Source organism: Chlorocebus sabaeus, chromosome 14 (genome assembly GCF_047675955.1).
Source record: "Chlorocebus sabaeus isolate Y175 chromosome 14, mChlSab1.0.hap1, whole genome shotgun sequence".
NCBI classification, from domain to species: domain Eukaryota; kingdom Metazoa; phylum Chordata; class Mammalia; order Primates; family Cercopithecidae; genus Chlorocebus; species Chlorocebus sabaeus.
Genome location: NC_132917.1, coordinates 214,462 through 236,802, shown reverse-complemented (window position 1 = coordinate 236,802; position 22,341 = coordinate 214,462). Strand labels below are relative to the sequence as shown.

The 22,341-nt window shown below is 40.8% G+C and overlaps 1 protein-coding gene across 5 annotated transcripts in view; it reads left to right on the top strand.

The window, feature by feature from the left end:
• The first annotated feature begins 188 nt into the window (after positions 1 to 188).
• Positions 189 to 22,341, top strand: part of SH3YL1 (SH3 and SYLF domain containing 1) — a 49,322-nt gene continuing 27,169 nt past the window's right edge. The window contains exons 1-5 of one of the 5 annotated variants that reach the window (XM_007971664.3): positions 189 to 740; positions 1,956 to 2,075; positions 11,585 to 11,695; positions 14,989 to 15,102; positions 17,242 to 17,306. In XM_007971664.3, coding sequence (XP_007969855.1) covers position 2,075; positions 11,585 to 11,695; positions 14,989 to 15,102; positions 17,242 to 17,306 — 291 coding nt within the window. In that variant the 5' untranslated portion in view covers positions 189 to 740; positions 1,956 to 2,074. Of the gene's footprint in view, positions 2,076 to 11,584; positions 11,696 to 14,988; positions 15,103 to 17,241; positions 17,307 to 22,341 lie in introns of all 5 variants that reach the window. The other 4 variants (XM_007971660.3, XM_007971662.3, XM_007971663.3 and 1 more) reach the window with 4 other exon arrangements.

The following is a 22,341-nucleotide window of genomic DNA, read 5'->3' as shown; positions in this document are numbered from 1 at the left end:
GGACTGGGCCGTCGTTCACCTGCAGGGGCGGGGCTGCAGGTTGTCCGAAGGAGGAGGAACCGCGGGGTGGGGTCACCTGGAGGGAGTAGGGCCGCAGAAGGCGGGGGGGGGGGGTCACCTAGAGGGGGCGGGGGGAGTGGGGGAGTCACCTGGAGGGGGCGGGGGGAGTGGGGGGGTGTCACCTGGAGGGGGCGGGGCTGCGGGTCGCTTGGAGAGGAAGGAACCGCGGGAGATAAAGGTTACCAGAAAGGGCCGAGAGTCACCTGCGGGGCGGGCTCAGGCTCGGCGGCTCCGCGGACGGCCCACCTGGGTTGGGGCACAGCGCGAGTCCCGCGCACCTGGCGGGTTGTGGCGAGCGTCGTCCGAGTTCGCAGAGAGAGGCTGGCTGGGTCAGGCGGGGGAACCTGCCTTGGAGCCCCTTAGGGTCCACGCCGGACCAGGGCGGGCCTGAGCCTGGGCGCCCCCCGGGACCCCCACTCCCAACGCCGTGCTTGGAGCCGCCGCGAGGCCCTGGGCTTTTCGAGCTTAAGGACGGGGCGGTTCCGAAGTCCCCGGGGGCGAAGGCCCGAGCGCGGCCCGGCGGGCGCGTGGGTTTTGTCCGCCAAACAGACACGGCAGGTGTCCTGCGCCGCCTCCCTCACCTGCCGCAGGTCCGCCCTCACTGGGGCCTCCCAGTCCGCGGGGCGGGGCGGCGCGCCTTCCTCTTCCTGGGACCGGGCGCCACGGCCGGGCGGGCACCAGTGAGTACCGGGGTCCCACCTGTCCTGCCGCCCCCTCCCCTCTCAGGAGCTGGGCGGTGGTGGGAGGAGGAGGGCAGGAAAACCGACGATGCCTCTGGGGTTTCTAGGTCGCGCGTCTGTTAACCGCAAACCGCCCAAAGTTGAGCTAGAGCAGCTCCCAGGACTTGATTGACCACAGCGATTTTGATTGAAGTGTAGCCACCGTCTTTTCCATTTTTAGAAAAGCTTTCCCGAAGTTTGGAATGTTGACGATGGTCGTGTTATTTTTAACTTCCTGATATTTGAATGGCCAGGTGTCAGGGACCATCCTTCCGTCCCACGGAGGCGGTTCTGAAGTTTGGGTCGCGTGCGCGCGCTTGGAGTGCGCGTGGAACCCGCGGCGGGCGCAGGGAGGAGGCCTTGAGTAGGGCTCCGGCGAGGTTCGAGTTTGCCCGCCCCGCGACCTGAAAGAGAAGGGCCAGCCCTTCACACCCGGAAGGGAAGGGCCAGTCCCCCCAACACTTGGCGCCGGGGGTCGCTGGGCCGCGGGGTCGTGGCAAGCACGGGTCCTCTCAGATCCCGGGGCCTGAGCGCTGGCTGCTGAGTTTTTCCTTCGTTAAGGAAGTGTGAAACTGGTCTGAATCGGTTGACCACCGTAAGGAAATGGGATTTACACTGTGGACAGAGATGTGTCCTTTTCACTTCATTTGAACCAATATGCTCGTGCCCCCATGGAGGCTGAGTTGGAAAGCGACAGGAAGCTGCCCCGCAAGAGAGTAGGTGCTCGGTTTCTCTTCTGCTTACAGGAGATGCATGTCCTGATTTCTCGTTCTCCTAGGTGTTTTTATTGAGATGTAGGGAATATCTGAATTCATAACGACTTAGAAAATCTGTACACACAGTTGAGAGAAATAACAGGTCTCGAGGCTAAGGTGCTGTTTACCCCCATGGGCTGGCCTCTTATTAAAATACTTGTGCAGCGATTGATGTTTATAAATTACTATGTTGGAGGTTAAAATGATCAGAGTGATAGCCTCCATCCTGTCTATCATGTTTAAGGAGAATTGGTTATTTAGTTCACTAATGTTCCATGTAAACAAAATTTCTGTAGAACTAGTAAATGTTACCCCACATTCTTTGTAAGTTAAAAAAAAAAGTTTAATGTTTGCTCATCAAAAGTGATTTGATACTTCTGTTTAGGAAATCTTTATTCTCAGGAGATTTCTCATTCCGCAGAAATAAGGATCTGGCATGTCAACACAAACGTAGGACTTTGATGCAGTCAAAGGGAAATAACTGCTGCCCTGACTCTGCTGAGAGCCTCACAAGTCCCTGTGCACGCCAGCTTATTTGCCAGTGAGTGGCATCATGATGAGACGTAATTCTCTGCTCTTTGAGACCTAAGTACATGAAGTTTTTAAAAAGATTTTCTTTACTCTAAACGATCAGACCAGTGTGGCATGTGTGGACCTGCTCTGTACCAAGATCACACTTTTCAGCTGGAGAAGAGGGATGGCAGGGATAAATAAAGGGCTTTCTTGTCTCCCAAGGGAGCAGAGAAACCTCTCTCTGTCTTCTTCCTTCCCCTGTGGCTGGGTTCCGGGGACTGGAAACAAGCTCAGGCTAGCACTTGATGTTCAAATGGTAGTCTGGTTTAAAGTATGACTGGGGAACTTAATGATCTGACCAGAGAGACAGGTTTTTATTTTGAGAACTGACAAGCTTTGTTTCCTTAAAACAAAGGAAGTAGTTAAACCAAGGCCACAGAAAGGTAAGAATTGACTTGAGAAACAAAGGCCATAGTTGTCAGGCAGTGGGGTTCAGAATGCAGTTTTGTTAATAAAAGTAGCTTAAGGCAACATTTGAAAACCTCTTCAAAGATTAGCTACAACACTTTCTTTTGGCTAAGATTTCTTCAACTTATTCTAAATATATCTTTAGCAGCATTCTAGTTCCTTTGATCTTAGATGGAATTTTATCAGTTTAGTGAGTTAATCTCCATTTCACGTAAAGTATAAGGTTTAATAATTTGATGAATATGTAATCAATAAGAACTTGGAAAACCAAATTTACTAAGCTTGCTTTCCTGTAAGTATTCCTTTCATAATTAGAGTCCATTGAAGAAAATAATATAAGGGAAGCAAAAGTTTGGGAATCTGAACTCTGGTAATGAAAGTGGTGGAGAGGGGCCCTTGGGTCTTCTTGCTTTCATTCCTGACCCTCCGTGGAAGACTAGATTGGAAACTGTAGTCAACTTTCTCACCTCAGGTGGCAGTTGGCTCCAAGTAGGATTCTCATGTCCGTGTTTGCCCCCAGTGGCTCTAGCATTGAGTTTATAGACCTGTGATCAATACCTAAAATTATTTCCAGATCTTAAGCTGATTTACACTTTTGAGGTTTCCAAAGTAAAATTTTTTTTTACCGTATTTTATAAGCCCTTCTAATTTAAAAAATGTGTTACTATGAAAATTTCAAACATTTTAACTTTTTTTTTTAAAGAAAACTTTATCTGAAAGTTTATTAGCTTGAGGTTTGTCAGCCACCCTTTTTTTTTAGGAAAAAACTTAAATATTTATAGAGATTTTGCATGATTCAAGGGGCTTAAGATGTTTATGAGAGTGCAAATTCTAACCACGATATGAGGTTTAAGAGACTTCATTAGTAATGACCTGTGTCTTCGTAACTTTGGCCATATAATAGAATGGGACATCAGCACTCTTAACAGGTCATGCTCTATATGCCTTATGGTATAGCAGAAGAAAAATGGGTGAGCCATCATTTAATGCTGAGGATGGGATTTGAGGCTTATATCTACATTTTTATTTGCATATGTTTTTGTTCTGACAGAGAAATTCACTGCATGTAACTATGACCAGGCATGATTTTATCAGAATTTGATTAGAATCTGTAACATTTTCTGTAGTTCAACTGACACACTGAAGATGTCCTTACTGTGCCCAGCCTTGTCAACAGCTGGATCACAGTGACACAGGCTGTGTCTAGGATGAGTCTTGTGGTCTGCAGCTGTGCGAGGCTGCATCTGATTCCCAAGTCCAATGGCTCTCTTCCCGTGTTTACAAATCAGGCCATGACCTTTCCCTACAGCAGGATGTTTGCAAGATCAACTCTCAACTGAGGAATTTGCTTATTTGACTGCTCTAATACTGCTTGGTTGAGAGTTCAAAGTAGAAAGTCTTCTGAGGGGATAAGATTTATGTATTATTTACAGTGCTTCAGTTGCATGTATCAGAAAATCTAGTCTAAATTGGCTCTAACAGAAAAAGATGTTGCTGGTCCATTTGACGAAGAAGTCTAGAGCTGCTGTGACTTCAGTGTGGCTCTGCAGAGCCCAGGTTCTCTCTCCACCTCCTGCCAGGCTCCCCTACCAAGGCTTTGCTCTCAGACTCTACCCCCGTGGAGACAAAAATCCCACAGCAAGTGGAAACAGAAGTGCCTTGGAAAACGTTCTTCTGGCAGCTCCTACACAAGTCCTCCATCAGATGCTGTTATTGGACCAGCTTTGGTTATAAAGCCCTGCTGTGGCACAAAGAGGAATGTTGTCCTGATACAGCAGCCTCGGGTCACCCACTCCACTCTGGATACTATGGCTGCAGCATCAATGGAAGCAGACAAGTTGTGCTGCCTCTGAAATAAAGTAGATGAAATATTCAGCAGCAGAAAGAACAAGTTTCCACTCCAGTGAACTAATTCAAATATATCCAGCATCTAGATATATGTATAATATGTATATATGTAATTAAAATGTATTGAACATCTAGAGCATCTCTCCCAAGATAATTACCACCTGACAGTAATGGCTATAAAAGCTAAAAGTGGAATCAGTCTACATGTTTAGCAATAGGAATCAGTTGAAGCATACATCGAAATGCAGGCAGTAGTATTGGTGGGTATTAATGTTATAGATGCTTTTTATCCTTCATATTTGCATATCTATACTTTTTCCTGTATTTTACAGTGTACTTGTGCTTTGTACAAATAATTGCTGATCATGTAAAAATATAGAAATATAGAAATTTTGTTGCCATACTTGGGTCTTCTGCACTATGAAGTTGAAAAAAAATTCTATAATTCCTGGTTCTTTTATAATTTGATATTTGACATTCTAAATGAATTTGGAGTGTCATCTTCAATGAATTTGGAGTTTATCTTTCTGTAACACAGAGCCGTGAATTAATTTTTTGTGTTTCTCCCCAAATGAACATTATCTAGTATGCAATTCATCATTTCAACATAGAATTGAAATGTCAATTTTATTATATATTAAATTTGTAAAATATATTTGGGTCAATTTCTGAATTTTCTTCTTTGTACATTAATTTTTGTCCTACATTTGCATCTGCTATTATGTATTAATTACTGAGGCTTTGTAATGTGTCACAGATTCTGTCAAGGCTGGGCTCTCATTGTTCTTCCTTTACGTATTATTTCCTAGCTCTTCTTGCTTATTTTCCCATTTTAAATTGAAAATTACTGTGTTTTTTTAAAAGATCCTTGTAAGATAGAAGACACATTTGATTTCATTAAGAAAAAACAGAAAAAAAGCAAATTCAAAAGACAAGTAACGGGGAGTCAATGTTTTTAAATCATATTCCAGAAAAAATATTAATTTTTTAATGTATAATACGAAACAGAGAGAAACCCCCTGTAAACAGACAAGGTACATGAAAAACCTTTGATAGAAATGTAGTCAGCATTGCTCATCATAAAAGAACAAATGGAAAATGCACTTGAGAGCTACTGGCCATGGCAGTGAAACGGCTCCTGTTACTCACACTCATGGTAAACAGCTAGGAAAATAGGCAACTGTGTGTAGAGCACTGTTTGCGCATGTTGGACATGTCTGAGATCCATAAGATAAGGGGAACAGGAGGTGAACTCCATTAGTGACCATTTTCTGCCTGGAGCACTTCCTAAACTGCAGGACAAGGAGGGGGCACCCAGAGCCCAGGCTCCTGCTGAAACGAAGAGACAGAAATAGTCTGAAGAGGCTGAGGTAACTGGAATTTGCAGAGCATGTTACTAGCAATGAGGGACGGCTGAGAGAAAGAGCTCCAGAAATCTGCAAAGGGATCCCCCTGAGCCTTTGGCTGAATATTAAATGCTATCTGTGTAGGGTGAAATTTGCAAAGCAGGGCAAGAACACCTGCCATGAAGCTTTGAGGTGAACTATTCACAGTGCTTGCATCAGGCTGGGGACAGCCATTCCAAATAGTCACAATGGGGAGAGCTTATTAAACAACCAGGGCACCCAGGAGAGAACCCAGAAGGGACACACCTGATGGGTAAAATAGTTCTAAAGACTACTCTAGACACACAAACAGAACACAACAATAAACCAACAAATGATCAAGCTGATCTGCAAGTAACTCACTGCCTGCTAACACAAGTGTCAGCACTTTTAAGGGAAGCAATGAAATCTAGGCACTCAACATGGTAATATCTACAATGCTGTTTTACTAGAAAAGAGTAAAAACAGGAAAACATAACGCAGAGCTAGAAGAAGAATCAGTCAAAAACAGATCTAGAAATGGCAGATTATGCAATTTAAAACACCTATTTAACACACAAAAAATAAAATACCTAAGAATATAGTTAACCAAGGAGGTGAAAGATCTCTACAACAAGAATTACAAAGCACTGCTGAAAAAAATCAGAGATGACACAAACATGGAAAAACATTCCTTGCTCAAGGATAGGAAGAATCAATATTATTAAAATTGCCATACTGCCTAGAGCAATTTATAGATTCAACACTTCCTATTATACTACTGATGCCATTCTTCACAGAATTAGAAAAGAAAACAAAACTTTTTAAAATTCGTATGGAACCAAGAAAGAGCCCAAATAGCCAAGGCAATCCTAAGCAAAAAGAACAAAACTGGAGGCATCATGCTACCTGACTTCAAACTATACTACAAAGCTACAGTAATGAAAGCAGCATGGTAGTGGTACAAAAACAGACACATAGACCAATGAACAGAATCAAGAGCCTAGAATTAATGCCACGCACCTACAATCATCTGATTTTTGACAAAGTCAACAAAAATAAGCAATGGGGAAAGGACTCCATATTCAATAAATGGTGGTGGAATACCTGGCTAGCCATATGCAGAAGACTGAAATGGGACCTCTTCCTTACACCATATGCAAAAAAATAAATTCAAGATGGATTAGAGACTTGAATGTTGTTAAAAACTTCAGCCGAATTAAATTTTAAGGAGTTTAATTGAGCAATGAATGATTTGCAAGTTGGACAGCCCCCAGAATCATAGCAGATTCAGAGAGACTCCAAGGATGCCTCATGGTCAGAACAAGTTTATAGACTTAAAAAAAAAGGGGGGGGGGAAGTGATATACAGAAATCAGAAATGAAGTACAGAAACAACTGGATTGGGTACAGCTCATCATTTGCCTTATTTGAACACTCAGCAGTGTGTGAGTGGTTGAAGTATGGCTGCTGGGATTGGCCAAGACTGAGCTATTGTTACAGATGCATACTCTAAGTTAGGTTCTCAATCTTGTCTACATATTAAGTTAGGTTGCAGTTCGTCTACAAGGACTCAAATATTGAAGTATGGAGTCCTCAGGTCATATTTAGCCTGCTTTAACAATGTAAAACCTAAAACTATAAAAACTCTGGAAGATAACCTAGGAAATTCCATTGTGGACATAATCCCTGGCAAAGATTTTATGATAAAGATACCAAAAGCAATTACAACAAAAACAAAAATTGACAAATGGGACCTACTTAAAGAGCTTCTGAACAGCAAAAGAAACTATCAACAGAGAAAACAGGCAACCTACAGAATAGAAGAAAATATTTGTAAGCTGTACATCCAACAAAGGTCTAATATCCAAAATCTATAAAAAACTTACTTTAACAAGCAAAAAAACAACTCCATTAAAAAGTGGTTAAAGGACATAGACAAAAGATTTAAACAGACACTTTACAAGATATAGGAAAAAGTGTTCAACATCATTAGTCATCTGAGAAATGAAAATTAAATCCACAATGAAAGGCCACTATGTACCCATTAAAATATCTAAAAATTTAAAAACTGGACGCTGAAAGTGTTCGTGAGAGTATGGAATAACCAGAACTCTTATAAAAGTTTCTGGTGGAAGCCTAAAATGTATAATCACTTTAGAGAACGCTTACGTGGCTCCTTACATTGCTAAATACACATTTACCACATGAACTGGCAATTCCTATCTTAGGTAATTACCCAAGAGAAATAAAACATTTTTTCTTTTTCTTTTTTTTTGAGATGGAGTTTCACTGTTGCTGCCCAAGCTGGAGTGCAAAGGCACCATCTTGGCTCACTGCAACCTCCACCTTCCAGGTTCAAGCAATTCTCCTGCCTCAGACTCCCGAGTAGCTAGGATTACAGGCACGCATCACCACGTCAGACTAATTTTTTGTATTTTCAGTAGAGATGGAGTTTCACCATGTTAGCCAGGCTGGTCTCCAACTCCTGACCTCAGGTGATCCTCCTGCCTCAGCCTCCCAAAGTGCTGGGATTACAGGCATGAGCCACCGTGCCCGGCCATAAAACATTTTTTCACAAAAGGCTTACAAAGGAATATTTATAGCAGTTTTATTTATAATAGCCAAAAGCTGGAAAGAACCCAATTGTCTATCAACAGTGACTGGAAGGACAGATTGTGCTATGTCCACACAGTAGAATACCAGTTGGCACTCAAAAAGAAAGAGCTTCTGATCTATGCAGCAATGTGAGTGAGTCTAAGTAATTTCATGTGAGTAAAATAAGCTAGATAGAAAAGAACACACACTGATGACTACAGGAAATTCTGGCACAGACAAAATTCATACTCAGTGACAGAACTCAGATTGGCACCAACCTGAGGCAGGGACTGGGTACAGGAGTGACCACTGCAGAGGGCATGGATGGAGTCATCAGGGGTGGTCTCTACCTCTCTCTCTCCATGCCCACTGAGCTATACCTGTAACAGGTAGGTTTCATTTTGTAAATTGTGTCTCATGAAGTTGATTTGAAAAGCCTACACTGAGAGGCAATATTTTAACTATTCTGAGATAATTTAAAAATGCAACGTGCCAAAATACACTAATGCTGTGATGCCACTTGTTTTTAAAAGGAGTAAAGAGCTACACACATGCATCATGCACACTTAATTTTGCATAAAGTATCTATGGAAATACCTTCCTCTATCTTACTTAATGCCATTGATGATTCTTGGGATGGATTTCTTTCCTGATTTGATACTAATACTCCTGTGTTGAGCCACAAACAACTGATACTGACATCTTTTAAATAAATTAAAATAGAACTGCAAAATGACCCTAAGTCAGTTTTAACTTTTTAAAATTTTATTTTATTTTGAGACAGGGCCTTGCCCTGTTGCCCAGGCTGGAGTGCAGTAGCCCAGTCATAGCTCACTGCAGAGCCTTAAACTCCTGAGTTCAAGTAATCCTCCTGCCTTAGCCTCTTGGGTAGCAAGGACTTCAGGTGCACGCCACCATGCCTGGCTAATTTTTAAAATGTTTTATTGGTAGAGATGGGGTCTCACTATGTTGCTCAGGCCGGTCTCAAACTCCTGGCCTCAAGTTATCCTCCTCCTTTGGCCTCCCAAAGTGCTGGGAGTACCCAGCCAGTTTTCACTTTTAAAATAAATTACATCTTTCAAACATACCAAGCACCAAAATACATCACATTTTATTAGAAATATTTATATTTTCTTAAATAAAAGAAAGGGATTTTTTCCCTATGCTCTTTGAGCATTTGATCTGTTGAAAGAGCAAACCATGAGTTTACACTTGAGATTTGACACAGGTCTTAGGCAATTTTAGAAGTTTATTTTGTCAAGGTTAAGGGCGGCCCATGACACAGCCTCAGGAGGTCTTGACGGCCTGTGCTCAAGATGATCTGAGTATAGTTTGGTTTTATACATTTTAGGGATACATGAGACATCAATCAATATATGTAAGATTGATTAGATCCAGAAAGGCGGGACAATTCGAAGTGGGGAGGGGGCTTCCTGATCATAAGTAGATAAAAGACTAACAGTTGCATTCTTTTGAGTTTCTGATTAGTCTTTGAGTATGCAATTTACAGGAATAGTCACTTACGCCTTAGTCTGGCTTAGTGAAACAAACAGTGCAAAGGAAACAATAGATAGGCATTTGTCTCACGTGAGCAGAGGGAAGAGTCTGAGTTCCATCTTTTGTCCACAGGGAATTTCCTTGTGGCAAATTGTGAGGGAAGTGTGTAGCTTACCTTTGTAGCTATCTTTTTAGGAACAAAATGGGAGACGGGTTTGCCTGACAGAGTTCCCAGCTTGACTTTTCCCTTGGCTTGGTGATTTTGGGGTCCTGAGATTTATTTTCCTTTTACAAAAGCAAGCTTCCATTAGCGTACTTCGTCTACATTCTGTAAATTACTGAGGTGAAACAGTGGAAATGAATGCCTTCAACCTTCCAGATCCTGACATCGTGCAGTACAGTCACACACGAGCCTCTTAACTGTAGTCAGTGAGACAAGAACTTCTCAGCCTCAGGGCTCTTGTGGTCCTGCACTGAAACCACTCAGCTTCTTCGCTCTGCTGATTCCTCGTCTAGTGACAAGAGAATAGTCCATCTTCTCTGATACACTTCAGAGCTGGAAGAATTATGTGAGCTTTTTTATGACAAGCCCTCCGATGAGTGTATAAATGTCCAGGTGACACTAAAAACGTAAAGTGCCATAGAAATGCAGGCTGGCATTACTTGTAGACTCAATTCCCAAGTCTCCTAGAGTTTTACTCATTGGAAAGTCTACAGGCAGCCAGTTCCAACATTTTTGACAAGAACAACAAAATATGTTAAATTTTATACTACATATTATAGATACAAAATATATTTATTTTTAAATTTTAAATTCTTATTTTAAGTTAGTATTGAAGTCTGTTAATTGCAGGAAGAAGATACATAACGGAGGTTTGGCCAGGTTTTGTTTAACATCCTTTGGGGCCCAAGGATTTTATAATTTCTGAGATTCTGAGAGTTTAGAGTTTCCCACTCTCAGCATAGATTTTATTTATCAGTAGAAAGAGAGATGATATTGTCAATGAGCATTTCCAAGTCATTTCCTTTGATAGGCTATGCTGTGTTAATGCTTCATTGTGTTACCAAAAAGGGGTCCCGATCCAGACCCCAAGAGAGGATTCTTGGACCTCGCGCTAGAAAGAACTCAGGGCAAGTCCATAAAGTGAAAACAAGTTTATTAAGAAAGTAAAGGAATAAAGAAGGGCTACTCAATAGGCAAGCAGTGGCATGGACCGCTCAACTAAGGATACTTATATTTTTCAATTACATGCTAAACAAGGAGTGGATTATTTGTGAGTTTTCTAGAAAAGGGGTGGGCAATTCCCAGAACTGAGGGTTCCTCCCCTTTTTAGACCATGTAGGGTAACTTCCCTACATGTTCCCTTGTAAACTGTTGTGGCACTGGTGGGAGTGTCTTTTGGCAGCTGACGCATTAGAATTAGTGTATGATGAGCAGTGAAGATGACCAGAGGTCACTTTCATTGCTGTCTTGGTTTTGGTGGATTTGGCCGGCTCCTTTACTGCATGCTGTTTTGTCAGCAAGGTCTTCATGACCTGTGTCTTGTGTGGACCTCCTGTCTCATCCTGCGACTTGGAACGCCTAACCTCCTGGGAATGCAGCCCCGTAGGTCTCAGCCTCATTTCCCCAGCTCCTATTCAAGATGGAGTCTCTCTGGTTCAAACACTTCTGACAATTGTATATGGGAAGAATGAAATTATAATAAATGTCTCACTTCTATTTAGCAGAATTTTTGATTAAAATATCTTTTTTTATCTTTCAGTGAATAACCCTATACCTTCCAATTTGAAATCAGAAGCAAAAAAGGCTGCCAAAATATTAAGAGAATTCACAGAAATAACTTCCAGAAATGGACCTGATAAGATCATTCCTGGTAGGTAAATAGGATGAGTGCTGTTCATCTCTAAATGTTTTTTTCCTAAGTTGTTTTTTGCATTGTTCAACACTCCATTTCAGGCAGAAGCCACCTATCAATGCCAACAAGTAGTTCCTCCACCTTTTTTCTCATGGCTGATCCAGGGATGCTCTGGAAACCACTACCTGTTCATTACCACTGCCGGTTATTTCCAAAGGGTGTTCACAGCATAACTTGTTTCATGCAAAGGAGATCCAAATGCCAATTCACTTTGGCAATGTTACAGACCAACCTCCCTCTTAATCAATCACAGCACATGACTCTGAGCTCTGTTTTAAAAATTTGTTATTGATAGAATAATCTTAATAATGATAGTAATTATTTTTGCATTCTTGTCACTTCTCCCATCGTGAGAAAACAGTCCTCATAGATCCTTGCTACTCCAGGTGCAAGGGGTCTGGACAGGGCCAACTGCAGACCAGGCAAACCAGCAGGGCCTCTTCCCTCCCTGTCTCTCCCTTTTGCTTAGGCTTTTTCTCCTGCCTCCCACCCCGGGGTGCCAGTGCCCTAAACACCACGTGTTCCTGTTCCACTTCAGCTCTCTGCAGCCTTGTCTGTCCTTCACATTGCGTGCTAAGGACTCTGCTAGCTAACCTCGCAAACTCACCAACTAATCTCATACATAAATTTTAATTTTGTGTTTCCTCCTTCCACATAAGACATTTACATTCTCTAGTGGTTTAAGACATTAATCAGTAATTCCCAACACAGATGTGCATCAGTATCCCCTAGACCATAAAAGCACAGTTCTTAAGCTTCATTCCAAACCTGCCGAATCAGACTTTTAGTGCAGTGTGTCCAGGAACGCATGTTTTAAACGTGTTTCTCATGTAATTCTTAAGTAGTCAGTGACACATAAGATCGGTCCAAAGGGGAGCCTTTGAAAACCACTATCTGTTCATCAGCACTTCTAGTTATTTCCAAAGGGTGTTCACAGAATACTTGTCTCATGCCAATTAGCCTGGACACTGTTACAGACCAGCCTCCCTCTTAATCAGAGTACATGACTCTGGGTCCTGCATTAAAGAGATAAGTTTAATTTTTCTAAGCCAGATATCTAAAGTTATGTAATAAAACTTTAAATAATGTTTTAAAAATTTGTTATTGTTTTAATAATCTTAATCATGATATTAATTATTGTTGCATTGGCCCGGTGACTCCTCCTGTCTTGAGGAAACAGTGCTTGGTAGAGCCTTGCTACTCCAGGTGCAGTCTGAATCTGCAGCTTGACATCCCCTGGGAGCTTGTGAGAAATCTGGTCAGATATCACAAATCAGTCTGCATTCCTCCCAAGGTCCCAGTGAAGTACACACACACACTAGTTTCAGAAGCGCTGCTTTAGAGCTTAAAGAAAACTCAACAAGAAAAACTAGATTTTCAGTATCAGTATTCTGAAGGAGCCCCTGTCAGTGGGTGAAGCTCAGAAAAAGAAATTCTGTTTGCATGTTAGTCTAAGTAATAGATTACCCCAAGGCGTGGGTGTGGCAAAGACAGAAGTTCCACAGCCAACAGAGATCCAGGCCCACTTCTCCTTGGAGTCTGGTGGGGGGCATTATATTTACATTAAAACAAAGATGCTATTTCATAGGATAAGCAATTGCATCTACAAAACATTTAAGCAAGACATCTAGATCTTGAGACCTTCCCAGTGGTGTGTTTGGCCTCCTCTAATGTTAGGATTCTAAGAAGTAAGTGAAACTTAATTTAGCAATTAAATCTATAATTGGTACATTCTATGTTATAAATCAAAAGCTAATTGGTAGATTATTCAGTGATTATTATTATTTTAGTGTCCCTGAATTTGAGTGGAAATCTATAAAAATATAATTGACATGTGGAATATGTTCATTTTAAAACATGCTTTTGTTAATATCTAGTATTCCCAATAGGGGCAATAGCAACTCTGGAAGCATTGAGAATAGAATGTGAGGAAGACATTCTGCCAACAAGTGGCTATAAAAATAAACCTGCATGACATACTATACAGCTTTTAATCTTATTACAATATAATTATAACCTTTTAAAATACAAAAATAAAGTACACTTAGTAGACAGCCATCCAGGATGCAACTTTATTTTCTGTAGCTTTCTTATTAAGAACAGCTCCACAAATGTTCTGCATGTGAACTTCACGGTGTTGGATGAATTATTTCTAAGAGTCGGTTCTTAGTTTAAACTTTGAAATGGTGGCATAATTACATGAGAATTTTAGTGTTCTCTTGGGGCATCTGCAAAGCCTTTGCTCTGTGTACTAGAGCCCCAGGTCTGACTTCACTTCCTTGGCAGAATATTTGACAAAAATAATAATAAATTAAGCTACCTTAAAGTTATATGATAGGCTTCCCTTGTTAGTTTGAACGATGTATCATTGTGTCACAAATTCACAGAATCCTGTGGGACTGTATTCATTGGATACATACACTAATAACCCTCATTTTATGTAATGAACATTTCTGAAATGTGAATAAACCAATATTTTTAAATGGAATTATATTATCAGTGTACTAATAGTTAAGTGGTACTCAAATGCTATTGCGGATCATTTTATAAAGTTAAAAATGGTTTAACATTGAAAAACTACTTAATTTTTCTGTTTTTGAATCCAACTTTTTAAATTAATACAAGGTTAATTTAGCTACATGGCTTTAAGATCAAAGTTCTAATTCATGCTGCCTTTTTGTAATTTTTAAAGTTTCTCCTTAGTACTATATGGATCTTAATTTCATTGAAAACGTAACTTTTATCTTCTATGTTGTGCACTATATCCTAAATTAATTGAAATTGCCAAAATATTTGCAATACTAGCAGATATCAATAAAATCTCATTCAAATATCTAATTTATTTTGTCAGTTACAGGATTTGAGAATATTTATGATGTTGTGTTTAGCACTGCAAAAATAGCAAACACAAAAAACACATGTGGGAATAGAGAGGCCTCATGCCCGTTTGTTGAGTGACTGACTTTTGTTCATTGCTCCTGTGTGCCCTGAGTTCCTAGGGAGAACCTCTGTGTACACTGACTCTGTTTTATTTATTTATTTATTTAATTATACTTTAAGTTCTAGGGTGCATGTGCACAACGTGCAGGTTTGTTACATATGTACACATGTGCCATGTTGGTGTGCTGCACCCATTAACTCATCATTTACATTAGGTGTATTTCCTAACTCTGACTCTGTTTAACACTTGATCGTCTATCCAGGCACATAGATCAAAATACTTACCTTCCCATTGTTTTCCACGTTAACAGCTCATGTAATTGCGAAAGCTAAAGGCCTTGCAATTCTGTCTGTGATCAAAGCCGGGTTCCTGGTGACCGCCAGAGGAGGCAGCGGGATTGTACTGGCGCGCCTTCCAGATGGAAGTAAGTTGGCGTCTGTTCACTGGAGCAGAGAATCTTCATTCTTTGTTCTGTCTGTTTTCATGTGAACACATTGCATAGCGAGTAGGACAGGTTTCCTGCATATCAACTAAAACTTACGTAATCAGGGCTACTCGACTGAACGTGCAGTTTGGTGTCAGTGAACAAGCCACGGGAACTAGCCTTTCTGTCTCTCTCTGTCCTCAAAATATTAGACAAGACACGACACGTAGATCTAACTTTGTTTTGCATGCATTTTGTAATTCTTCCACGGAGAAAATCTTTAAATATGGCAGCATGTGCATTTCTTTTGTTTAATATGAATTCTTATTCCTCAGCTTCATGGTATGCTACTTTCTTTTGTTTTATGGAAATTGATGTGAAAATAAGGGGCCATGTGTGAACTTCTTTGTTTCTGTGGTAGATCATAAAAACTGTGACATTTGAAGAATTTTCCCAAGCCAGAATCATATCAAGAGCAGTATCATCAGGTTTTACTTTCTGGGATGAAATCTACTACTTGATTCTTCATAGATTAAATCAAAATATTTGCCATGAATCCCAAGTACTAACATTTATAGTAATATTTAAAACACACACAGGTGTGTCAAAACCAACTAAAATGTTTTTTATACCAATTTAACATTGGCTGTTCAGTGCACACATTTTCTATTAGTAGCAGTTTTTTAGCATAATTTTATTTTATTTTGAGAGAGCATGGGACACTCACAGACAGTAAGTATACAATATATGCATTTGTGAAACATGGCCTGGAAAAAGCAGTCAGCAGATTCACCATTTAGCAGTCAGCAGATTCACCATTTCTTCCCAAGGTATCCCCACAGTCAGCAAGAACCTTTTCCTTGTTACATGGATCAGTTTTCATAGCTCAGTGTGTGGCTTTGAAAATGGGAAGAAAACAATTCTCTTTTTCTCAAGCATTATCCAAATTTCCATGGGCAGACTTCTCAGCAGTAAAACCAAACAAAGTAGAGGCACATTCCAAGGGGGCCCATTGTCAGATGCGACTCAAAGTCTATGAGAAAGTCCCCGCGTGTCTCAGGTCCCCCAGCTGCTCCACTGACGGGGTGACTTGCTGACCAAGGGGAGGGACAGCCAATACGAAGCCTTGAGCTCGTCTCAGAGCCCCAGCAAACCTTCCTACTGGTTTCAAAACCTACTTTTCTCTCCCTTCTTCCTGAGCTGCAGCTGCCGACTCTACTGACAGTAATTTCAAAACTGTCCGAATAAGGCACGACACGTTCCCCGGGATTCCGGCCAAGACCAGCCGTCTTAACACGGGGACAGTTCCTAACATAGGGAACCAAAAATTATCAGACACTGATTTCTGTAACCCATACTTCTCTAAGCCTAGGTAGGATAGTTCTGGATATATTCCAGCAGTGTTCTATTATCTAGTATGCGTGGTAGCAACCATTTTCAAAAAGTGCTTTGGCCAGACCATCCCCCCACCAAATTGAAAATACATTTTTCTAGACTTGTTTAACATGACTGTTTGTGTATCAAGAAAAATAAGCATATAGTAATCCTAAAATGAACCATATCACGGCAAATAGAATTACTGTACTAAATGTAATTTATCTTGTTAGAATTTTAACAACCTTGAATTTGTAGCCTGTTTCTTGTGCTTAAGCATCAGAGGTGTTAGAGTAGTTTTTGCCCTCAGAAATGTACAATGGAAACAATTACTATGTTACTGTTAGATAATAAACTCTGTTGAATCCTTCTGATCTCTTAAATCTGTGGCAGAATTCTAGCTGAAGACTGGAGCTACAGCTAAGTTGTTTTATAAAAGTATTGACAGTTGACGTTACCAGGTGCTCTGTATGGTTAATGGTTAGGGAACCAATAGTTTGGTCTTATGCATGTTGGCAGAGAAAGATTAGGGGACGTGGGCTTGTAAGGCTATGAGACTGGGAATGAATATTAATACTTTTCAAATATTTTCAACTTTTTAAAAATTACATATTCTTTTTGAAGAACACTTTAAAACAGGGGGAAATACCAAGTCTCTTTATTTTAAATAGAAGCACTCTTTAGATTTTAGCATTTTTCCCTCCTATATTCACATGTTGAGGGTGTTTTAATGTTAGGATAACATTTGTTTGTTTTTTTTATTAGAATGGTCTGCACCCTCAGCCATTGGAATAGCTGGCCTTGGTGGGGGATTTGAAATAGGAATTGAGGTAAGTAGGTTGTACTTGTGCATACAACTGCCATATCCTCTGAAGACACCTAAGATGCAATCTGTGAAAACTGAGAGGCTTCCTAGTGTTCTTGTTGTTACCGTTGGCACCTAGGAAAAATTGTTTCCTTTATTTTCTCAATGAATGTCTAACTACAGCTATCTGATGGTTCCCATTTTCTTTCCTTTTTTTTCATTAGGAGTAGGGTTTCTTTCATTTGCCATTTTATCTGCTTCTGTCTCATGTACATTTGTGTAACAGGTACATCTCAACACCCGGCCAGCTGTCATTGGCAGTTTATGGGCTGCTCATGGCAAAGCCACCCTTCTCCTTCAGTGGACATTGAAATCACGTGGGCAGTGAGTGCATCATCATTTGTGGAAAAATCCAGTTTTGCAACATATGATATTCATATTCCTCCAAATTCTTTAAGTAGAGAAGAACTTCACGTTATTTCAGTTTATAACGTTGCTCCTGGGAGTCCGGCGTCTGTCGGGCGGATGTGCATGCTCACAGAGGTCTCCTACAGAGGGATCCTCTTAGGGCTGATGCTCATCTTCAGTCTGTCGTTTTGCAAGGGACTGGAAATCGAATCTCCTGGTACGCTCAAATCATTTTCTTCTCAAATTTCAGTCCATTTCTTCCTAAACTATCCTTTGTAGATTTGCCCTGTTGACATAGTTTTAAATTCCTTCAGCCTTATTAGGACGAAGTATTTCTAACTCTTCTTTCATCTTTATTCAATCTTTCTTACTCACTGCTGTATAAATCTGTAGTATAAAAGAAACATATTTCAGTTTTGCTTATCATGACTGCATTTTTGTACCATGTGCAACCAAATCAAAGCTTTCAAAAATATCGCCCTCTGCTGGAAAGTGTATTTTCATCAGGGACTGTGGCTTCCCTCCCTTTCCTTCTCCCTTCCCTCCCTCCCCTCTCTTCCCCTTTCCCCACGCCCACCCAGTCCCCTGGCCCTCCCTGTAGAAGGGCCTTTTTCTGTCAACAGATCATACTGCTAAACTGGGCTGAGTCACAACCCGTTCTTCCCACAACCCTCTGGCTCCTTGTGAGGCTGGGGGCATGCTTTGAGCATTTATTTCAAAAATGATGAGAGACTCAGAAATGATGTCTGTATTAAATTTCAATATATTAAAGATCAAAAATTGAGTTTCCGTGGTAATTCTTTGAAAATTTTGGACTTTTAGCCATAGGGCACATTAGTAGCCCTGAAAAACAAGTACAAGTAAAATGTAGTCTCTTGATCCAGTAAATGAAATAGAAAGACTTTAAACATTTTATAGACTGATACACAGTATTTTTTTCTTTTCTTTTTTTTTTTTTTTGGAAACGGAGTTTTGCTCTTGTTGCCCAGGCTGGAGTGCAATGGCGCGAACTCAGCTCACTGCAATCTCCACCTCCCAGTGTCAAGCAATTCTCCTACCTCAGCCTCCCGAGTAGCTGGGGTTACAGGCATGCGCTACCACACCCAGCTAATTTTGTATTTTTAGTAGAGATGGGATTTTACCATGTTGGTCAGGCTGGTCTCAAACTCCCGACTTCAGGTGATCTGCCCACCTTGGCCTCCCAAAGTGCTGGGATTACAAGCATGAGCCACTGTGCCCGGCCTTAGACTGATACACAGTAATGTTTTTAAAAGACAATATGAGATAGTGGTGAGCTATGAGATAGAAGAGTGGGTCAGACCATTCTGGCTCCAATTCTGACCCGGGTGCTTCCACTCTGTGATGTTAGGAAGTACCTTTTCTTCTCCACACCTTGGCTTCTTCATCTGCAAAACACAGTTAAAAATATCCTTATATAAGTCTCTGGGCTTATATTGGTAATTAAATATGGATTTCTACAGTCAAAGCACTTGAAATGACACAAAACATAATTTTATTGTTAATATCTTCTTCATCTTTGCAGCTTATTTAGGCTTGCCATTTACAGAAACTTTTTATTGCAAAGCCTGTCTTTATGACAGTATGGAAATTAACTATGGAATTTCATTTAAATAACATAACTATTAACTTTTAAATGTCAATTTCAAACAGAGATAAGAAGCATCTCCTAGGGACTGGAGACATGAGCTTTAAACTTCTTAACTATGACCTGACTTTGCTTCTCAGAGCCCCACAGATAAGCCTCTGTGTGTAACTGTGAGTGTGAGTGATGTCACAGCATCGGCTGGTTTTCGATGTTAGCAGAAAGCACTGTTTGCTCTCCATGAAGCACTCTCAGATTCTGTCTAAGCCTCCATCCTAACGGAGCACTCCCGCCTGCTGTCTGAATGAGGGAGGGAGTCAGAACAGGAGCATGGGGCATCCAGAGCGGCTCCCTCAGGCTGTTCTCATCACAGCAGATCTGGTGCCCACCGAGACCACTGGGGGGCCGGAGGGTGGACACGTCTTTCCTGAAGGGACCAACCTCTGAGGGCACTTCTGACTCAGGTGACCGGCTGAGTGAGCATCCCCTTTGGGCCTGTCTTCTCTTGGAACTTGCTCCTACCATGTCCTAGTAGCCACGAATAGTAAAGACCAGCCCTCAAGTGGACTGTGAGTACAGGGAGGGCAGAGACTTTCTCAAACTTCACAGCTACGTCCACAGAGACCGAGGAGACACCCGTGAATACTTCCTTTCTGTAAAACGGGACAATGACAGGGCCTGTAACCACACAGGGTTTTCCTTTCAAGCACATAGAGGGCACACACGTACTCGGTTCGTACTATCCAGTATTTGTTGAATAACTATCTGCCATTCTATTTTCATTTACTTATTTATTTATTTTTGAGGTGGAGTCTCGCTCTGTTGCCCAGGCTGGAGTGCAATGGAGCAATCTCAGCTCCCTGCAAGCTCTGCCTCCCGGGTTCACGCCATTCTCACGCCTCAAGCCTCCTAAGTAGCTGGGACTACAGGTGCCTGCCACCATGCTTGGCTAATTTTTTGTATTTTTAGTAGAGATGGGGTTTCACCGTGTTAGCCAGGATAGTCTCGATCTCCTGACCTCGTGATCTGCCCGCTCCAGCTTCCCAAAGCGCTGGGATTACAGGCATGAGCCACCGCGCCTGGCCATTTTTTTACAAAACTTGTACGCACGCTCGTACGGAATCATTTTCATAGCCATGGAAGGTGGTCGTCATTGCTCTCATTTTATTCGTAAAATAACCAAGCCATGGGAATTCTCCAGTAGGAGGTAGCCAGAGAGTGGCAGATTGGGAAGCGTCTGGTCCCACATCTAGGCGGCATGTTATTCAAAAGACAGAGTTTCCTATTGTCTGTCTTGTCTGCACATCCCTCAATGGGGAAAAAAGGAAGGTTCAGGAAAGTTACTTGATCTTGGTTTCACACGTGCTTGGGTGGTAAAGTAAAGGCCACCTCACTGTAACATTCATCTGCATAACAAGCCATCGTTTTCAGGGCACTATACAAGGTAGGCAAAGTCCACATTATTTTCAATATACAGAGACAGTAGGGCTTACTTAAGATCACACAGCTAGTGCATGGTTGACAGATTGGGTTCACTAGAAGCGGAGCCTGGTACCAGTTCAAGTACATGTGATATACCGAGCCAATGTTCTTCGGGGAAAGAAACTGAAGGTACTAAGGGAAGCAGGGTAAAGAAGGGGAAAGGTCCAAGCAAGGCTGTTGCTTAAAGTTCAGTTAAACTCGTCTTCGTCCGTGTTGAAAGGCAGTTCAAGTTACCGACTCAAGGTCTGTTTTTTTTCAATAGACACATTTACAGCTACATATTCTCTCTAGGCATTGCCCTGGCTGCCTTCCATAAGTGTGGGTATGTTGTGTCTTCATTTTCCTTAATCTCAAAGTATTATCTAATTTCTCATGTGATTTCTTCTTTGATCCATTTGTTATTTAGGAGTGTGTTGCTTAATGTCCACATATTTATAAATTCCCAAATTTATTTTGTCCTTGATTTCAAATTTCATTCCATTGGGGTCAAAGAAAATACTTTGTATAATTTCAGTCTTTTTAAATGGGTTAAGGCTTCTTTTATGGCCTCACATATAGACTCTCGTCCTGTGCAATGTTCCACGTGTGCTGGAGAAGAACGTGTGTTCTGCGTTACTGGGTAAAGTGTTCTCCAGGAGTCCATTGGGTCTAGTTGGTTTACACGGTTGTTTAGTTGTTCCATATCCTTGAAAATCTTATGACTAATTGTTCTCTTCATTATTAAAAATGGGTTATTTACACATCGAGCTATTTTTGTTAAATTGTCTATGTCTTCCTTCTAGATTGTCAGGTTTGATTCACGTATTTGGGGCTTTGATATTATGTGCTTATATAAATATATGTATATTACTATGTTTATAATTCTTATATCTTTTTAATTGATTGACCATTTTATCATTATAATATGTCCCTGTTTATTCCTAATTACGTTTTTTGTTGTTTTGAGGTTCATTTCGTCTAATATAAATATTGCCACTCCCGCTTTCTTATGGTCGCCATCTGCATGATGCATCTTTTTCCATCCTTTTACTGTCAATCTAATGGTAACTTTGAATCTAAAGCATGTCTCCTATGGAGCATATAATTGGATGTTGTTGTGTTGTTATTGTTGTTTTATCCATGCCAGTAATCTCTGCCTTTTTATTTGGTTGTTTAATTAATTTACATTTAATAGATTATTGATATCATTAGATTTGTATCAGCCATTTTACTTTTTTCTATATCCCATGCCTTTTTTGTCCCTCTGTTTCTACTTTACTGTTTTCAATTAAGTGAATGTTTTGTACGATAGCATTTTGATTGCTTTTATGATTTTTTAACTGTGTTTTTGAGTCATTTTCTTAGTGGTTGTTCCAGAGCTTACAATATGTCTTAAATATTTCTAATTTATGGGAACTTGTTTTAATAAGATACAAAAGCATTACTCTTATATGGTTCTAGTCTTTTTTCTCCTTTTTTGTGCTACTACTGTTATATATGTTAAATCTGTATACAATACACACTCAGCAATTCGTGATTGTAGTTAATAATTTATATAATTTATGTTCTTAGAAAACTCAGAGAATAA